This window comes from Callorhinus ursinus, unplaced genomic scaffold, assembly GCF_003265705.2.
Source record: "Callorhinus ursinus isolate GAN/ISIS: 27379988/994484 unplaced genomic scaffold, GSC_fseal_2.0 scaffold25, whole genome shotgun sequence".
NCBI lineage: Eukaryota > Metazoa > Chordata > Mammalia > Carnivora > Otariidae > Callorhinus > Callorhinus ursinus.
The window spans coordinates 38600313-38619967 of NW_027397087.1; the positions used below are offsets into that span (position 1 = coordinate 38600313).

A 19655-nucleotide genomic window follows, 5' to 3' on the forward strand; every position below is an offset into this window, starting at 1 on the left:
CTGCCTTTGTCCAGGCTGTTCCCCCACCTGGGGTCCCAGTTCTATTAAGCCTTCCCATTAGTCCTCCCCTCTTTCCTGCTTTCTGTGGACCTCGGACACCACCTCTCCACCTTTATCAGTTGTTTCTTCGCACTTGTCTGTTGGCCTGTTATCCTACTGATACTATCCTACCTGATATCCTCAGTTATCCTACTGAGACCCCCCCTGACAGTAAGGTGAAGTGGCCCTTCTAGCAGACTTCAGAACAGAACGTGTCACGTTGTCACGTTGTCAGAGCCAGGAATCGTTTGAATGAATGAGTGAACGAATGCTTACTAGTAGCTGCGAATGAGGCCTACTCTTCACTACAGATCCGAGGAGAGAGGCCCAGGTCCGGCCTCAATCGCTTCTACATCGGGGACCGGAGCCCAGAGAAGGCTCGGAGGTCGCCCCACGGCGGCCAGGTCTGCCCTCCCGGAGGGACCTTCGGGAGCCTTCAGCGCGGGCCGGCAGGTGGGGGCAGGGCGTGGGCGCGGACACACCCCCCGCAGTGCCCCCCGGCGCCCGGCAGGGGGCGCCTCTCCTCCGGCCCACGCCCCGCCGGGCGCCGGGCAGGCCCCCTCGCGCAGGCGCGCTGCCGCGGGCGGAGGATCCGGGCCGCGCTTCCTCTCGCCAGGCCTGCGAGCTTCCTCCCAGCGGAGCCCCGGGCAAGCCCAGCTCGGCCGCCCCCGCCGCCACCACCGCCGCCCTCCCGCTCCCGCCCCACCCCGCACCCTGCCCGGGGGGCCTGCCGGGGTGGGGTCCGAGCGGGGCGACCGCCCGGCCGCGCCGCCGTCGGGGCCGGCCCCCGGCCAGCCGTCCCTCCCGCCCCAGCCAGCCTGTGGCCGCCAGAGCCTCCGGGGCGTGGAGCGCGGGGAGCCTCCGCGGCCCCCGATCCAGCGTCCGGGGCAGACCCCGGCGGCCGGCGCGACGTTCCAAACTCGAACCTCGGTGGCGGCGTTCGGAAGCGGAACTCTGCCGGGGCTGCGCCGGCTACATTGTTTCCTCCCCCCGACTCCCTCCCGCCCCCCTTCCCCCGCCTTTCTTCCCTCCCCGACCCGGGCCGCGCGGCCATCCCCCTGCCTCTGTCTGGCCGTCCCTCCTCCCCCTCTTTTCGCACCAATACCTCTTTGTACCGTACCCCCCGGGGACCCCTGCGCCCCTCCCCTCCCCCCTGGCCGCATGGACCGTCCCGCAGGCCGCTGATGCTGCCCGCAGCGAGGTGGCCCGGACCGCAGTGCCCCTAGAGAGGTGAGTGCCTGGAGGGCCTGGCGGAGGTGGGCGTCCGAGTGCTTCCCGAGGGGATGAGGTTGGAGGTCGCGCGTCCCGCTTCTGTTGCTTCCGTTGTAGCTGCGGTCACGTCCACTCCCCATCCCCCACGTCCTTTACCCCGCTCCTTCCCGGTTCGAATTCTCCCGGGAGTCACTGTCAGCCCGACTGGGAGGGGACCTCACCAGGGAGGTGCTGCCCTGTGAGCCCCCCGGACTTGTCTCAGGCCACTCCGAGTCTGGCCCCTCCTTGTCCCACCATGTGTAGGGGCTGGCTGGAGCCTGGAGGGAGGGGTCAGCATAGGCCAGGGCTCTATAGAGAATGGACACTTGGCTGTTCCCTGCCTCCCCAGGCCCTCCCTGCAGGTCCCTGGCCTTCCCTGTTCTGAACCCTCCCTCATTCCCCCACCGAGGAGCCAGCTGGCTCTTCTTAGGAAGCCCAGGGCCCAGCCACCTCCCTTGAGCTTGCTAGAGGTTAAGCCTGTTGGCCTCTCAGAAGAGCAGGCCTAAGCCAAGGGACCTGTGACCCTTGGGTGGGAAGACAGGGCAGGGCTTCTATGGGGGTGGATGGGACACTGGGCATTAGGACCATGCCCCCATCTCCTGGCAGCCTGGTCATTTCATTCTCCCAGACTCCTCAGGGCCCAGACCAGGTGTCAGGAAGAGGCGTGTCCAGCCACCCGATCCTTGGAGCTTAACTAGGGGTTCACCTCCCCTCCCATTTTGAGGACCAGTGTACTGAGGCTCAGAGGGGGAGTTGCTACCCCAGGTCTCTGGCCGAGTCAGGCTGTCTATCCTTTCCTCCTCTGCTCCGCCGAGCTGCACTGCTGTGGGTGGAGGGAAACCAGGCAGGTACCTTCACCCACCGAGGACCCAGGCCCCCAGCCTGACCCAAGGGACCTTGTGGGGTGAGCACGTGCTTCCCTCCAGAGGGCTTCCGGCCCCAGCTCTGCCTGGGTCTGGGCTCAGGCAGCCCTGGTACTTACTGCCCGTGGGATTTCCCCTTGGTGCCTGAGGTGGGTCCCACCGACAGGGGATGTGGTGGGAGGGGGTACCTTGTGTGGTGGGGCCCTGGTGCCGAGTTGAAACAGCCCGGTAGTCAGTCCTGCCCCAGGCCTCCCACACGTTTGGCCCAGCCAGCACTGGAGCAGCCGGGTTCAGAACATGGATGGGATCCAGATGGGGAAGGTGAGAGCCGTGTTTCCACAGCCTTGGCCTAGGAGCGTGGTCAGAGTGGGCACACACAGGGCGCCTGTTCCAAGCTCTCCACCCTTTGGTGGTTCCAGTGTCTTTCGTGGTGGGACCCTCACAGGAATGGGGCAGAGGCAGCAGGAGGGAGGTTGGGAGTGTGGCAGGATTCTCGTGCTCCCTGGAGGGTGGGAGGTTCCCTGGAGGATGTTGAGCTATGTCTGGGCCCCCTTGGGGCCGCTGGTAGTTTTGTCCTGCTCGGGACTCTGCCCTTGATATAGTTTTTTTTCCAGTTACCCCGACATGCATTGTGGAGGAGACCCAGATGTGGTGGGCCTCTGAGGCTCCCCACACCCGGCCCTAATTTCCTTTCCAGCCTGGGGGCCTGGGGCTGAGGCCTGAAGGTTGGACGCTTTTATACTGACTGTGAGCTGTGTGGGTGCGACCCCAGGGTCCCAAGGCCTTTGTAGGAAAGGGTCTTTGGCTTTAGGCTAGCACAGGTGCAGAGATGCGTTTTTTATCTGGTGAGCTTGGTGCCTTCCTGCCTCTCAGAAGTGGCAGCTCTTCTCTCTGCATTGGGTCAGGGCAAGGAAGGACCAGATGATAGTCTCCAGGGCCGCTGCAGGGGGCACCTGGCCCCGAGAGGCTGAGCCACCATGGAGCAGCCCAGAGTACAGGCAGGGGCTGAGGCCCAGGATTCACAGTGTGTGATGCAGATGCCCGAGCAAGCTGCCAGGAGGCCTCAGCGGGCAGAACAGCCGGGGTCCAGTTCCGGGCTCTATCTTTTGAGGCATTTTGAAGCCTTGACATGTAGTCCCCAGAGAAAGTTGTTTGGTCCAGGAAGGGAAGGGTAGGGAGAGCCCCCCACATGCCTGAGGGGCTAGTCCGTATCAGAAAGGCTGTCCCGTGGAAGATGTCCCAGGTGTCAGGGCCAGATCTGGGGCCAGTCAGGTCCCATGGAAGCAAATCTGAGCTCAGGAGAAAACTATGTGCGTGGTACTTTCTTAATGCAGAAAGTAACAACATAGCACTACAGGAAACTTAGAAAACAACACAAGAATCACAGTTTCTTCATCAGAGGAGCGACTCTTTGCATTTTGGAGTTCCCTCCCTGTCTTTTCCTGATTTTTGTTTCCTTCCTCGCTGTTGTCATTTGAATATGCGCACCATGACACCTTTTTTCCTTTCAGTTCTCTGTCTCTGAGCATTTTCTCATGTTGCCCACACAAGGTGGAACTCTGCCCAGGGAACTTTGCCTCTGAGAAGCTGCGCCCTATTCCAAACTGCTCGGCTGCAGCAGGCTCCCCCAAGCCCCCGGACTAATAGGCTCGTTGTTTCGCCTGTTGCCGTGACAGTGGGTGGGACCACAGGCCCCCAGAGCAGCCTGGGGTATGGCAAAGAGCGGGCAGCTTGGCACCCAGCCCATGGGTTCCAGGTCCAGCCACGCCATTCAGGCTGGTCACCTCTGAGATGGGGTTCCTTTATGTACACCACGGGATGGCCATTCCTGGGCCAGAGGGGAATATGAAGAGAGTCCAAACTAACTAACCAAGGTACTAGAAAGTACCTGGCACCGCCCCTAGCCTCCAGTAAGCACTTTGTGAGGAGAGGTTGGCATTGTTCACCAAGCACCCATGGCAGGCCGCCTCAGTGTGTGGGGACCATGCCTGGGCCAGGGTCGGCTGGTGGCTCACCCAGCAGAGGGCTGGTCTTGGCCCGTGGAGCCCTACGCCGGCCCCGTGCCCTGTCCCACCTCCTCGCCTTCTCCCCTCCCCATCACCATGTGATTGGCTGCTCCAGGACATGAACCTGCCCCTCCCCATTCCCCTTTGGTCTCCAGGCACCAGAGCTGACTGGACAAGGCCTCTCCTCTGAGAGCCCGGCTGCCTCCTGCCCCAAGCTAGCTTCAGCTACTTCCTAGGCCACCCCAAATTTCCCTAGTGGAGCCAGAGGCCTACTTTCCCTGGGAAAACCACGACTTTGGCAAAGAGCCCAGGCATCCTGAGCCCCAACCTGGGGACGGCATGCCAGCCTCATCTCCCTACCCTGTCCCAGTGGTGTGGGGGGTGGGAGGGAGGGTTTCTAGCCTAGCAGTTGGAAAGGGAGCGTAGACGGTCCACAAATCACTGGGGAAGTCTTGTGCGTTAGCGGCCTCCTCTTCGGCAGGTGCTACGTGGGTCTGACCTGAGTGCATACTGCTGTGACAACGCCTTTCTTCCTCTTGTTCTGCTTCTGTGGAGGCCAGAGTAACTGGGGGTGCCCTCCTGAGGCCATGCTGTGGGCAGTAGGAGGAAATCAGTCTCAACTTGGCGCTCCTGGGGCTTGAGAGACCATGGCCCCAGATGACCCTAGGGTAGCCCAGGACTAAGCTAGGCCAGAGGTCCTCCCCCAGGGGGCCCATTCGATGCAGAGATCCCTCAGGCACAGGACCTCAGATTCTAGCTGCTAGACGTTCGCCTGTGGAGTGTCTCCCTCCTCCCTGGTCTTGGCACAGGGGAAGTGGGCATTACAACTGCCCTCCTGTCCCACAGCTTGGGCTGGGATGAGGTCACAGGGTGGGGTCCCCTCCAAGATGCTGGCCTGGCTGGGGCAATCCCTTTGGGTGTTTCTCGGTCCCCCCCGCCTTGGTTGGAGACAGGATGGGTGGAGGAGCAGGCTGCCCCCCACGCCGGGCAGGGAGCACTGCCTGCCTCCCTCCTCTCCTGTGGGTCCCTTCATTCGAGGGCTGGAAATAGAATTCGCTAAGTAATGATTAAAGTCAAATTCAGACCTAAAAATAAAGAGCTGGTGAAGGAAGAGCTAGTGTGCTCCCTGTGTGGCTGAGGGGAGAAGTGAGCAGGGCGAGGCTAGCTTCAGGGGCCAAACCCCCGGGGGCTTCCCGGGAGAGGCCAAACCCCACTGGGGGATCGGGAGTTCTCCACCAATAGGGGGGCATCTCTTTTATCCGGCACCAGTGGGGCAGACTGGCCACACCAAGGAGAGAATCCCATTTTTCCCCTGGGGAGGCGGAGGCCCAGAATGGGGAAGTGTTTTGTCCAGCCACTGTCCAAGAGCTCCCCTTGGCACGTGTCCAGGGACCTGAGGGCCCCACGCAGCCCAGTTTGTCCTTTCTGCCTTCTCAGTTTCTCTTCCTGGTTTTGAGGTACTGCGATGAGAGGAGCTTCTCATCACACACTAGCTGTGCACGCCCCGGCGGTGCTGGGCCTCCGACCGCAGCTTCCCTCCGTCCCCCTGCCCCCCCACCGTCACCCCTTCCGTGATCAGGGCCCAGAGCTGCAGGAACAAGCAGAAGAGAGGCGGCCCCCCCCCCCCCGCCCCGTGCTGCTCTCCGCACAGTTGGAAGCCCCGTAGCTGGGTGAAAACCTGGGTGTCATCTGACACCTGCCCACCCTGCCTGCTGCTTCTCAGCCTTGCCCAGCCCTGCACCCAGTCTCTGCTGGCCCTGGGGACCTGTGCCGGTGTCCTGTGCCGTCCCTGCCACGGGGAGACTGGAGGGGAGAAGGGAGAAGGAAGCCCAAGAGCTCCTCTGCTGGCCAGCAGAGACCAGACTCAGAAAGGAGTCAGGGGAGGCCTGTGGTTCGACTTCCTGGCAGGGCTGGTGGGAGCTCAGAAGCTGGGGGATCTGCGTAGGCTGGAGCAGCCAGGAGGACTTCCTGGTGGGGAAAGGCCATGAAAACCAAGAAGCGTTTGAGCTCCTTGCTTGGAGTTTCTGCCTTCCCTGTGGTTGCTGGCTTGTGTAGTTGCTAGATGGCCATGCACAGACTCTTGGCCTCTTCGTGCAAAGCAGAATATGGCAGATGAGCAAGAAGTGGGCACACGAGTGTAACCTCTGCTTCCCAGAGCAGGAGGGCCAGGCTCTAGGCAGACCTCCCTTCAGCTGCCTGCTCTCACCTAGCTGCCCGTTTTCAGAGTGTCATCCGTCCTGCCCAAGGAGAGGCTGGGGGTTTTTCTCCTGACCAAGTTCAGACAGATCTGAATTCAAATCCCTGCTCTACCCCCTTGGAAGCTGGGTCAGCCTGGTTCCTCCTCTGTCAAACAGAGATCAACTGTAAAACCTCACGGAGGTTTTTGAGGATTAAGTAACTAACACAGGGTGGGGTCAGTGGGCTGTCATTCCCATGCTTTCATTCCCATGGTCTTGTGCCCATTTCATTTCATTTTCATTACCCATCCTGCTAGGGGAGGGTGTTGATAACCTCCTTGTCCCTCAGGTGGGTAGCAAGACTGTAAGTCCTTTGTGTTGGGCCCCCATAGCTTTACCTTTTGAGCTGTGTGTTCTGTGGGTCCCAGTTCTGAGATGGGGAGACCAAGAATCTGGGGGCCAAAGTTCTAGGCAGTTCATGGGCTTCTGGGCCTCAGTCCCCCCACCTGTAATGTGCATAGGAGACTTTAGCATAAAGGACAAGGACACTCATGATTTTTAAGTCATCGTTGGAGGTCGGTGCTGAGAGGCTGTATGTAAGTGTAGGCAAATAACCATGCAAAGCCTGCAGCCCGTGCTGGGGGGTAGGGGGACAGAGGCCTGTGTTAGGGCCCTGGGGAAGCCCCAAGTCCCCGCTGCCCAGTGCATGTAGGTAATTAGGCTCGTGAGCGGTAATTAGAAAACTTTCTGGGCCAGGAGTGTCAGCCTCAAGCCGCAGTGGTGCCTGGGGGAGGCGGCTTCCCATTAGCCTTTTCTAACTCCCGCCCCCTCCTCTCCCAAACCACTAGATGGGATTTCCGGTCCCAAGAGCCACTGGGGGCAGGAAAAAGGCAGTGAGTTGCTATAATTTCGTATTAAACATTTTTTAGCTATTAACTCACCCCTACCCTTAGGGCAGGGGTGCTGAAGACTGAGGGAGGCCTAGGGTGAGTGGGGAGGGCGGTCAGGCAGCACACGCTGGAGCCAAAGTGGGGCCAACCTTCCAGCCCTCTCTTGATCCCCAGAGACGTTTAGGCATCTTGGAGGGTCTTGTGCCCAATTCTGCAGTGCCTGACCCTGAGACGTGTGTGCAGTGGGTATGCTGAGGGTTCTGGACCGCCCGCGAGGGTCAGCAGGCACCCTCCAGCCCCACAGCCTGGTGTGCGGCTAGGGGCATCACGGTGCCCTCAGCCTGAGTGTCCTTTGCAGAACCAGAGGTGGGGCCGATTTTATTGCTGCCAAACCAGCCCAACTGCTGGCTGCCCCGCCCTCCTCAGGTGCATGCAGTGCCCTTTCCCAGGGGCGTGCCTAAATCGGAAGCTCAGTTTTGCTTGTTATCTGTCCTGTGACCTGTCAGAACTTCCGGGCTGCTTCAGAGCCTCTGTGGATCCCCACCCTGAGCCACCTTCTGCCTTAATTAACTCTTCCATACCACAGTTTTGGAAGCTTAATTAATCCTGGCCTGGTCTAGCACACCCCTACTCCCAATTGCTTCCATTGCTTCCACTGAAATCCTCCCAGTTCCAGCTCCCCTCCCCTTCTTCCTGGAAACTTTCCCGGGTTGCCCTTGTCTCTCTTGTCTGTGGGGGCACCGAGCACCCCTGGCCATGATTGACTATCTGGTAGCCAAGAGGACAGAAGCAGGGCCACATTTTGGTGGTGGCCTTGGGCTGGGCCCAGAGGGGAGACAGATGAGTGGGGTTCTTAGAGCCCCTTGGGGTTTCATGGATCCTTTCCTCCTATCCATCCTGGCCCGCCGAGCATGGGGCTGGTCGTACAGGGAGGCTCCAGGAACCCTGGCTCGAAGAATGAGAAGGCATAGTTGTCCCTGCCCCCCAGACACTCCAGCTGGGTCCTGTGGCAGAACCAAAGTCTCTGGGGGCCACGGCCCCGAGTTCCCCCAGGTCTCTTGTGCACTTCCCTTTTCAGTGGGTATTTTTAGCTGGGTGTAAACAGTTACTGAAGGCTCCCACGCCCCATTGGGCAGTGGAGTTTTGGTGAGGGGGGCAAGGCAGGAGCCCCTTGACCTGCCCTGGCCTTTGGCACATGCTAGGCCCTGGGGGTCTACAGCTGCCCCCAGGGCAGGGAAAGGGCAGCCCGGGAGTTTTTGGGCTCCCAGTTCTCCTTTCTTCCCCCCTCCCTGCCAGCGCAGGCTACCAAGAAAGGCCTGCCTGAGGCTGCAGCCACTGACCTCAGTGCTTGGGCACAAAGCCCAGCCTGTTCCCGGGACCCCAGCACAAGGACTGCTGGGAGCAGGGTTTGGGGCAGGAAGTCCGAGCGAAGCGCTGACTTCACAGAGTTCCAAAGCCGCCTGTCCCCTGTCCTCGGCGGGTGTGCTGACCGCTGCTGTCCCTTTGGGGTTAAATACAGTCCCGTCAGTTAGGGGACCTTGGTGTGGCGCAGCTGGCCTAGCTTCCTCCTTTCCTTTGTTGCTTCATTCATTCATTCGGCACTCCTTTACGGAGCAGCCACTCTGGGCTCAGCCCCTGCTGGGGACATGAGTCAGCTCCCCGCCTTCCCCCCACAGAGCTTCCAGGCCAGGATCAGGGAGGTTCTCACTGGAGCACGGGGTGTGTGAGAGAGGCTGTGGAGGTCCTGGAGTGGCCGGCCAGCCGCCACAGCTGAGAAACCAAGGAAAGCTCCTGGCGGGGGGGGGGGGGGGGGGGTCAAAAAGTGATTTATTTTCAATCTTATTTTTAGGGGTAAGTTAGTAAGAGATACATGCGGTTTTCAAAAAAAAAAAATCAAAAAGGACAAAATAGCAAATATACAGTGAAAAGTAATTTTCCCTTAAACCCGACTCCCCCCACTTCCCATCCCAGAGACGACTCGTGTTGCCAGTTTCCTCTGTCTTTCAAAGATAATCTCTGCATATATGAGTTTAGGGATGACTTGTATGTCCCCTGAAAAACACAACTTGTAACATGCCATTGATGAGGTCCTGCACCTTATCTTTTTTCACAGCCTCCTATTTGGAGTTTTTCAAACCTACTGAAAAGCTTAAATAAGGCGCCTGGCCTGCACTGTGGGTGGAGCGTGGGACTCTTGATCTCAGGGTCATGAGTTGAAGCCCCACATCGGGTGTAGAGATTACTTAAAAAAAAAATAATAATAATAGGGGCGCCTGAGTGGCCCAGTTGGTTGAGCGTTGGACTCTTGATTTCCACTCAGGTTGTGATCTCGGGGCTGTGAGAGCGAGCCCCGCTTCTGGCTCTGCACTCAGCGGGGAATCTGCTTGTCCCTCTCCCTACCCCCACTCGTGTGGCTCTCACTTTCTCTGAAATAAATAAATTTTTAAAAATAATAAAAATTATAAAAAGCTGAAATAATAGTATAATGAATACTCATATATCCTTTATCCAGATTCACCAGGTCTTAACATTTGGCTGCATTTGATTTACTTCTTTTATATACCTAGATGTGTATATGTGGGGTTTGTTGCTGGTTTTTTGAGTGTTGGTTACAGGCATCATATCTTTCATTTCTCAGTACTTTAGCATGCACCTCTTACATAATCACAGTACCATGATCACACTTAAGAAAATTGATGTTAAAATTCTCTAATATTACCTAACATTTCCATTTTCCCAACTGTCATCAAACGATTTTTATAGCTACTATTTTTTTCCCCTGAGCCAGAATCCAGTTCAGGATCACTCATTGAATCTTGTTGTCATGTTGCTTTCTCCCTTTTTTCCAGCTTTATGGAGACGTAATTGACATACAGCGTTGTGTGAGTTTACGGTGTGCAGTGTGGTGACTTCATGTACGTGTGTTGCTAAACAATTACCACAGTAAGGTTGGTTAACACCTCCTCACCTTGTGTAGATGCTGTTTTGTTAATGTGTCCCATGTCTCTAGTGTCCTGTTGAATCGAAAATATTCCCCAGCCTCTGTTCATTTGTTTTGTCTTTTTTTTTTTTTAAAGATTTTATTTATTTATTTGAGAGAGAGAGAATGAGAGATAGAGAGCACGAGAGGGAAGAGGGTCAGAGGGAGAAGCAGACTCCCCGCTGAGCAAGGAGCCCGATGTGGGACTCGATCCCGGGACTCCAGGATCATGACCTGAGCCGAAGGCAGTCGCTTAACCAACTGAGCCACCCAGGCGCCCCTGTCTTTTTTTTTTTTAAGATTTTATTTACTTGTTTGTCAGAGCACACAAGCGGTGGGGAGCGGCAGGCAGAGAGAGAAGCAGGCTCTCCGCCAAGTAGGGAGCCCGATGCAGGGCTTGATCCCAGGACCCTGGGACCATGACCTGAGCTGAAGGCAGACGCTTAACCAACTAAGCCACCCAGGCGTCCCATTTGTTTTGTCTTTTATGACATTAACTTCGAGACAACTTCGGGCCAGTTGTCAAGGCTGTGCCTGATGGCATCTTCCTGATTTGAGTCAGGTTGATGGGCTCTGCGGGAATCCCACCCCGAGGATGCTGTGCCCTCCTCCATGCATCCTAGCAGGAGGCACTCAGCATCATTTCTTTCATTATGGGTGATGCTTAATTTGATCGCATGGTTAACAAGATATCTGCCAGATCTACCTATTGTGCAGGTGCTTCTTCTTTCTGATTAACCTGTGGGGTGGTCCCTGGAAGACGTGTCACTGTTTCGTTCCCCCCAGAAGCTTTTCCTTCAGCGACTTGAGCTGGCTTTTTGCCATTTCTGCTTACTGTGTCATATGGGTGCTCTGTGTCAGCACCAAAAGGTCTGTTCAGGCCCCGTTACCGCTGGAACTGTCATTCCCTCTTAGGGATATCTGGCCGTTTATTTACTTGGTCCCTCATCAATGGACATAAAGATCGTTTCCCGATCTCTTGCTGCCACAGACAGGGATTTTGTAGGAACACGTGAAACAGAAGCAATTCCTCAGCTGTGCGCCGGAGGTTGAGAGCAAGGAAGTTGCTTGGGTAGAGAAGAGGGAGGGAGTGGAGAAGGAACGCCAGGCAGGGAGGTGGGAACAGCAGGTGGGACACAGGACTGGCTGAGGTGCTGGAGAGCCAGCAAGGGTCCCAGAAAAGTCAAGGGATTTTCCCAAGGTCACACACACAGCAAATTGGTGGCAGAGCCAGGAACAGGAACAGTGTTCCCGCACTGCCTCCCCAAAGTGGCCTGAAAGCAGGCTCCCATAACCTCAAAAGGACCCGGATGTGCCTGGCCCAGGCGGGACTAGAGGCCTAGGTTCGCAGTAGCCCCTCCCAGCTGTTCTGGCTCTTCCTCTCTGGCCTGGAGGGGGTTGGCCCCCCGGCCTGCAGGAGGGAGACTGCTGAGCCACCACCCAGGGCTCGCGACTTCACCAGGGAGGGGCTGTCAGAGAGCTCACGGCTTACGCTCAGCATTTCTGTGCAAAGGCAGGTCCTGCTCCTGGTGTGGGAGGTGCCCACTCCAGTCTCCAGAGCAGCCCTGGCTGCTGCGGGCTATCACCAACCCATTGTACAGATGGAGAAACCAGGTCCTGAGGTTTTAGCCAGTAGAAGAAAGGGGAGGGGTCAGCTCCTTCCCCTGCTTTCTGAATCTATGGTTGTCAGAGCGCAGCCCCTTGAGGAAGCCCCCCCTCCCCGTGACCACTGCAGCCGGGCTTGTGCCTCCTCTGGGCCCCGCTTGCTTCTCTCCTCCGCGGCACTCTCTCCAGCCCACGGCAGCTCCTGGGACATGGTGCAGGGAGCTCGGGCGTCTGACAACCTGAGCAGGACAGGATGCTCACTTGAGGTGTAAACCTCAGGCAAGGCCACCTTGTCTCTTTGACCTTGCTCAGGGTCCTCGTCTATAAAATGGGGGTAACAATAGCCTCCATCGTTAGAGGATTGGATGAGCCATAGCGTGCCAAGGACAGGGCCTGGCACAGAATAAGTGCTCAGAAAACAGGGCTTGTTATCATTTGTATTATTATCATCAAGTCAGTGGTGAGGCGGCAGCAGCAGCTGCAGGCTGGGAAGGGAGTGCTTGCAAACTGACAGCCAGGCGGGTGGGGTGACTAACGGTGCCCCAGCCTCCACGCCCACTCTGGTGGTGCAGTGGTGGTGAGTTTGGGGAGGGAGGGGGAGGCATGGGGATGTGGAAAGCTAGCAGAGCCCCTGTTCAGAAGGGCCTGAAGGTCAGGGACCCAGCCAAGCCCAGTGGAACCCTCATTCGAGTTCTGGGCAGTCACCCCTAACTAGCTGTATGACTTCACACAAGTTGTTCAACCTCGTGAGCCTCAGTTTCCGCTTCTATAAAATGGGGCTAAGAAGAGCTCACAGTTCACCATGGTTTGTGGACCACAAGAACCCAGCAGGTGGTTCCTGTCCCCAACTCAGACGTGTGAATGTGTTTGATTGGGGCGGGGGGTTGGTGAGCATCTCTGCTCAGCCTTGTTGGGCCCCAGTCTCCCTGTGCTGACAGCAGAGATCTGGCCTCTGGCGACAGGAAGCACCTGTGTATCCTGGGAGGCAGGGAAGCCTTTTTGTCTGGAGGAGAGAGAGACGGGGTTTATGCCAAGCCCTGTGCCAGATCTTCTTAGTCCAGGGGTCTCAGCCTGCATGCAGGGCCTGCGTGTCCCCAGCTTTCAGGGTGAGGGATCTGAGGCTCAGAAGGGTTGAGTCATTCTTCCGAGTTGCAAACTCAACAGAGCCAGGTCTGCCTGACCAGAAGCAGGAGCGAGGCCTGGAAGGGGCGCTGGTTCTCCCTGGCTTCTGCTCTCCTCAGCCACGCGCTTCCCTGCTGAGGTCCCCAGGAGCAGACCCTGGTTCCTCGGTTTGGCGTTTGAAGCCCCTGATGACCTGCAGGGTCGATGCCAGGCGGACCCCCCTCCAAACTAGCCCCCGCCAGCAGACTGGTAGGGTGCTCGGATGGTCAGGGTATGCTTCCCACCCGCTTCCAGTGGGCTTGCGGCCGGGCCCTTTGCTCTCGGCCATCCCTGTCTACCTGACCCCCTTGCTTGGCTGCCACCCCAACCCGGGCCACCTTCTCCCACTTGCCTCCTGTCCCTAAGCTCCCTACTCTTCAGGGCTCGGCCCTGGGGCTCCCTCCTCCAGGAGACCCGCGGAACCCCTGCAGTCCTTGCTCACCTCACACGCCCAGGCACACGCACTCAAGCGTCGCCTCCCACTGCCTGGCCTGGGGTAGGTGGCATTGTTACCTGGACCTAGACCTCGTCCGTCCTGTCAGATGAGCCTGGGAACAGGACTCCTGCAGGTTTTCTCCTAACACCCTGCGGCCACGGAGAAGTCCCCGGCCTGTCTGAGCCTCAGTTGCCTGTCTCCTGTGTGTCAACAGAGAACAGGAGCCCCAGCCCCGTGACTTCCCGAGACCGGTGCTCGGGGGCTCTGGGCTTCAGGAAGGCAGCAGCAGTCGAGGGGGCGCCAGGCTGGGTGTGCAGGATGGAGCGGCTTGCTGCTCTTGCAGCGTGGGTTGGCTGGAGGTTTCTTTGGAGGGGCTCAGCTTTCTTGAAGTAAACCTACACACCAAAAAGTGCCCCAGTCATAAGGGTACAGCTCAGTGAAGTACCTCAAAGAGAATTCAGCCCCCTTCCGGTGGCACCGACCCCTGCCAAGGGCAGTTGCCATCCTGCACCATGGACTTGGCCAGATTTTGAACTTCATACAGTATGAATGGGATTACACAGCCTGTGCTCTTCTGTCTGGCTTCTTAGTTAATACCATTTCGGAAATTCATCACCGTGGTTTCGTTATTCAGTTTATTCACGTTCGCTGCTGAGCAGTGAAGCTCTGTGAAGACACCACGGTTTAGCCAGCTTACTCTTGATGGGCATCTGGGCCGTCCCCAGCGTGAGGTTGGCGACAGATCGTGCTGCGCGAGTGCTCTTGTGCCCCTGTCAGCGGACACCTGCGCTGTCTTCTCTTGGGTGTGTGCCTGGAAGGGGGAGGGCTGGGCCGTACATTTGACTGTAGACATACTGCCCGGGCACATTTTTATAGGCAGCGGAACTCAGAGGCCCACAGAGAAAAGTGACTTTCCCAAGTCACATTGCACCTTCCCCAGGTTCACCGAGCCCTGGGCTCCCTTCCCCCACAGACCACATAGCTAACATCCAGGCCTGGGGCTGGGGGGGCAGGTGGCCCTGGTGCTGCTCACCCCCAGAGCTTCCTTTGCCTCTGTTGGCCATTCAGTTGGGCTGGAAGGCCCCTGTGGGCCTAGAGTTGGGGACTCCTCTGTCCCTGGGGGTCCATAGCCTTTATGCTCCTGCCTCCCCACTGTCCAGTGATCTCAGGCTGCTGAGATTGGAGAAGGTGGATGGTCCTGGCCCGAGTCCCCGCTCTGGAGGCCTTCGGTACCTGTTCGCATTGCTGCGGGGAAGGAATGGGAGCCCAGTGACTGGGGGGGAGCCAGCTCCTCACCCCCTCCTCGGTCTTCCCCTTCTCCCTGCAGCTCTCATGGTACCAGGTGACACGGCGGCCTTCCTGTGACCCGGGGACGCCAGACCTTCTGCGAAGATGTCAGCAATCCAGGTACCTTGGGGGCAGGGGTCTAGGGCTGTTGAGTATTCCCCCCACCTGTGGAGGGGTGCTGAGTGGAAGAGAGAGAACAAGGGCTCACATCGATCTGCTCCCCTTGGCCCAACCCTGACTTTCAACAAAGGAAAATTCTAGGGTGCACTGTTAGACCCAGGGCCTTCAAGATGGGAGTACAGATCTGGGGGCAGTGGGGGAATCTCGGCTGGAAAGCACCCAGAGTTCTCGGGGCAAGGGTGGGGGGCATCTCACCCTGGCTCACAAAAGCCAGCCAAGAGGCTTTGACTTCAAGAGTGGGTGGGCAGGTCAGTGGAGACGGGCCCCGGGCTGCCTCCACCTGCCCACCTGTCACCTGTCCTGCAGGCCGCCTGGCCATCCGGTACAGAATGCATTGCCAAGTACAACTTCCACGGCACTGCCGAGCAGGACCTGCCCTTCTGCAAAGGAGACGTGCTCACCATTGTGGCGGTCACCAAGGTAATCGGAGACCTCACATGGCCACACCTACCCCCTCCCGCCTCTGGGAGTTCCTGCTGGGTCCGGGCTCCCCTGCAGGCAACGGTGGGCCTGAAGGTGTGTCTGGGCTGCCCTCTCCCCAGGACCCAAACTGGTACAAAGCCAAGAACAAGGTGGGCCGTGAGGGCATCATCCCAGCCAACTATGTCCAGAAGCGGGAGGGCGTGAAGGCCGGCACCAAGCTCAGCCTCATGCCGTGAGTACTGCTGAGGAGCAGTCAGGGTCTGCAGTGCAGGGAGGAAGGAGGACGGGAAGCCCTGGTTCCCTTAGAGGAGTCAGGAAAACAGAGAGGCAAGAGTAGGGGTTGGAATGTGTGAGGCTCTTCGAGATGAGGGGAAGGGCATGGGTGCTAGACCTCAAAGGTGGAGGGTGGGCCTGGGAGGACCAAAGGAAGAAGGGTGGGAAGCAGAAGATGAGGGCCTCCGATGGCTGGCTGAGCCGGTGGGGGCCGTGGCGAGGTGCCAGCTGGAGGGAGGGCCTCAGAAAGTGGAGCCTGGCGGACGTGTGGGGGTCAGTACCCTCCAGCCACCATGAGCCCTGGCCTGGCCTCCCCCCAGCTGGTTCCATGGCAAGATCACACGGGAGCAGGCAGAGCGGCTTCTGTGCCCACCGGAGACAGGCCTGTTCCTGGTGCGGGAGAGCACCAACTACCCCGGGGACTATACGCTGTGTGTGAGCTGTGACGGCAAGGTGGAGCACTACCGCATCATGTACCACGCCAGCAAGCTCAGCATCGATGAGGAGGTGTACTTCGAGAACCTTATGCAGCTGGTAGAGGTGAGCCAGGCTTGCCTTCCAGCGCAGTCCCACCTCTCCTGGCCTCAGGGGGCCTGCGTGTCCACCCCGCTCCACACCCCTGCCTTGACGAAACACCTGCTCTGTGTCAGGGTTGACCTCTGACCCCCACAGTGCCACCACAGGGAGAGCGGCACTATCCCCATCTCACAGGCCAGGAGACAGGTTCAGAGCGGTTAAAGGACCTGCCTCAGATCACACAGCCGTACATTAGAGGTGCCGGGACTAGAAGCTGGGTCTGGCTCACCCCAGAACTAGGCTTCCTTCCAGGCCCGCAGAACTTCACACCCACGTGTGTGTATATAAGCACGTCTTCATGAGCTGCACCCTGATGGCTGGGGTCCCCCCGGGCTCCCGCACCCTCACCTGCATGGATATGCCCACGTGGCCTTGCAACTCCCGAAGCCAGTTCCGCCAGCCCTGTTGAGACCACACCTGGCTTCTGGGAGTCCCAGCGGCCCCCCCCCCCCCCCCCAGACGCTTCCTCTGGCTGGGGAGGGTCCTGGGCACATCTGGCCAGAGCTTGCCTTCTGCCTCAGAATGCTGGTGAGGCCCGTGGCCCTGCGTGGTAGCAACAGCCCGGTATCTGTCCAGCACTTGGATGTGACTGGGAAGTGGGTCACAGATCTGAGTCTGGGGCCTCCCTAATCCTTCCCCGGTGGGAAATGAGAAGCCCTCCCAACCCAAAGCAAGTCCAGGCTGGGTGGGCTCGGCCTCCGCCGCCCTCTGGCGGTTAGAGCCGGCAGTGCATGTGAGCGGCGGGAGGCGCTCGGTGGGCCGGCCCTGAGCGCCTGCCCTGCCCTCTGCAGCACTACACCTCAGACGCAGACGGGCTCTGTACTCGGCTCATCAAGCCAAAGGTCATGGAGGGCACAGTGGCAGCCCAGGATGAGTTCTTCCGCAGTGAGTGCCATCCCTGCTCCCCGTCCTCACTTGCCTACCCGCCTCCTCCTACCCAGGCTCCCTGGCACTGCCCCCATCCCGGAGGCTCTGGGGACCTCCAGGGAACGCCACACACGTGGTCCAGGCTGTGTCTGCTGTGCCCCCTGCTCTGGCTTCACCCCTCACTGACACCCCCTCCCCCCGCCAGGCGGCTGGGCACTGAACATGAAGGACCTGAAGCTGCTGCAGACCATTGGGAAGGGGGAGTTTGGAGGTGAGCGGGAGGGGGTGGCAGCCCTGGGAGGGCCAAGGGCCTGTGGAGGGTCCAGGGAACAACCTCCAGCCCTCTTCCCCCAGACGTGATGCTCGGTGATTACCGAGGGAACAAAGTCGCCGTCAAGTGTATTAAAAATGACGCCACTGCCCAGGCCTTCCTGGCTGAAGCCTCTGTCATGACGTGAGTTGGGGGCCGAGGCTGGGTGCGGAGGTCACCCCGGGACAGGGAGGAGATGGGGAGGCTTGGGCAGGCTCTGACCACCCCCCTCCTGCCCCAGGCAACTTCGGCATAGCAACCTGGTACAGCTTCTGGGCGTGATTGTGGAAGAGAAAGGTGGGCTCTACATCGTCACTGAGTACATGGCCAAGGTGTGCACCTGCCCCGAGGGCCCACCCCCATCCTAGAGCCGAGCACTCGGGCTTTCCAGATGTCCCAAGCCCCTTACTGCTCCCTCGGGCCCCTGGCTCTGAACTCTGAAGTCACCAGGCAGGGCTCAGCTTTTGTCCTGACTCGTCATTTATTCCCTGTGACAAGTTGTGTACCTTGCCAAGCTTCGATTTCCACATCTGTGAAATGGAGATAGTATCAGAGTTTACCTTAGAGATTTATGAGATTTAAGGGCGAATGCATGAAAACTGCTGAGCGCAGTGGCCAGCTCGTAGAACCTACTACTCATTCAGCAGTGATGTCCCGGCCCTTCCTCCGCTCCTCCCCTCTCCTCGTATCTCCCTCAAGTGTTCACCCAGCCCCAGCCCGGGATTCCAGAGGGCTGGAGGGCAAGTCTGACCTGTGGGGCTGGTTGGTCTGTCTGTCCTGCCCCAGGGGAGCCTGGTGGACTATCTGCGGTCGAGGGGTCGGTCGGTGCTGAGCGGAGACTGTCTCCTCAAGTTCTCACTGTGAGTGAAGCAGCACCCACGGGGGGGGGACCCTGCCCGGCTGCGGGAGCCCCGTCTGAGGAGACGTGTGGCTGGCTCTCTCCCAGAGATGTCTGCGAGGCCATGGAATACCTGGAGGGCAACAACTTCGTGCACCGGGATCTGGCTGCCCGCAACGTGCTGGTGTCTGAGGACAACGTGGCCAAGGTCAGCGACTTCGGCCTCACCAAGGAGGCCTCCAGCACCCAGGACACGGGCAAGCTGCCAGTCAAGTGGACAGCCCCGGAGGCCCTGAGAGAGAAGGTGGGATGGGCCTCTCCCCAGAGCCTGAGAAGTGGGGGATGGGGGTTCTGGGTTCCCCACCCCCCACCCCTGCCAAATCCCCAGCTCCAAGGACCTGACACTGCTTCTCCCACCCGCATGGCAGAAATTCTCCACCAAGTCTGACGTGTGGAGTTTCGGAATCCTTCTCTGGGAAATCTACTCCTTCGGGCGAGTGCCTTATCCAAGAATTGTGAGTCGGGCGCTGGGGCCAGGGCATGGCTGGGGCTGAGGGTGAGGCTTTTGGAGCAAGGGAGGGCTAGGCAGGAGAGCGAGCCATTCTGGGCCCTGCCTTCCGTTCTGAGCCGCAGAGCCGCCCTCGGGACTTTCCAGGTGCCTCCTGGGCCTGTCTCTGAGACTGGGGTCTGAAGGGGATCCCTGAAACTGAGTTGAGGCCCCCGGGGGGGATGGGGCCAGGCCCTGCACGGACTGAGCCCACCCACCTGCCCGCAGCCCCTGAAGGACGTCGTCCCTCGGGTGGAGAAGGGCTACAAGATGGACGCCCCTGACGGCTGCCCGCCTGCGGTCTACGAGGTCATGAAGAACTGCTGGCACCTGGATGCCGCCGTGCGGCCCTCCTTCCTGCAGCTCCGGGAGCAGCTCGAGCACATCAAAACCCACGAGTTGCACCTGTGACCGCCGGGCCCCCCCGGTGCCCCCCCCCCCCACCCAGGTCGTGGGCCTGCGGGGACTGAACCTGGAGAGATTGTGGACCTGGTGCCCCCACTTGCTGGGCCCAAGCCTGAACTGAGCCCAGCGGGCCCATGGGCCTCTTTTGTCTGTCCCAGCCTGCACCCCCTCTGGCCCCCCAGAGACCCTCCCTAGGCCTGGCGCCTTTTCTCATGGACCCACCTGTGGGGCTTCGGGAGCCCCACCGAAGGGCCAGGAAGGGAGGAGGCTGGGGAGCGTGAGGCAGATGCCCCCTACCGTGGTCAGGCTTCTCCTGGCCTCCCATCTCTCGCCTTCTTAGAGTTTTATTCCTTTCCTTTTTTGAGATTTTTTCCCGTGTGTTTATTTTTTATTATTTTTCAAGATAAGGAGAAAGAAAGTACCCAGCAAATGGGCATTTTACAAGAAGTACGAATCTTATTTTTCCTGTCCTGCCCACCGGGGTTGGGGAGACCAGGCCCCTCTCTAGGGACCCATCGCCCCAGCCTTGTTCCCGTGTTCC

General features: G+C 59.1%; 1 protein-coding gene across 4 annotated transcripts; it reads left to right on the forward strand.

Moving 5' to 3' along the window:
* Positions 1-682: 682 nt before the first annotated feature.
* CSK (C-terminal Src kinase) lies at positions 683-19561 on the forward strand. Of its 4 annotated transcripts, none has more exons than XM_025883558.2 (14): positions 683-1269; positions 10076-10174; positions 14736-14815; positions 15182-15295; positions 15418-15530; positions 15892-16111; positions 16939-17032; positions 17220-17285; positions 17369-17468; positions 17566-17656; positions 18111-18184; positions 18271-18466; positions 18591-18677; positions 18938-19561. In XM_025883558.2, the coding sequence occupies exons 3-14, from the start codon at positions 14801-14803 to the stop codon at positions 19118-19120; spliced, it is 1353 nt and encodes a 450-aa protein (XP_025739343.1). In that variant the 5' UTR covers positions 683-1269; positions 10076-10174; positions 14736-14800; the 3' UTR covers positions 19121-19561. The 4 variants fall into 4 exon arrangements, with proteins under 4 accessions (XP_025739343.1, XP_025739342.1, XP_025739341.1 ...); XM_025883557.2 differs by lacking the exon at positions 10076-10174 and adding an exon at positions 14043-14211; XM_025883556.2 differs by lacking the exon at positions 10076-10174.
* The last annotated feature ends 94 nt before the right edge of the window (positions 19562-19655 follow it).

Coding starts and splice junctions, on each gene's coding strand:
- CSK (XM_025883558.2), top strand. Junction 15,296..15,417: donor CCATTGTGGCGGTCACCAAG/GTAATCGGAGAC, acceptor CCCTCTCCCCAG/GACCCAAACTGGTACAAAGC. Junction 18,185..18,270: donor TGTCTCCTCAAGTTCTCACT/GTGAGTGAAGCA, acceptor GCTCTCTCCCAG/AGATGTCTGCGAGGCCATGG.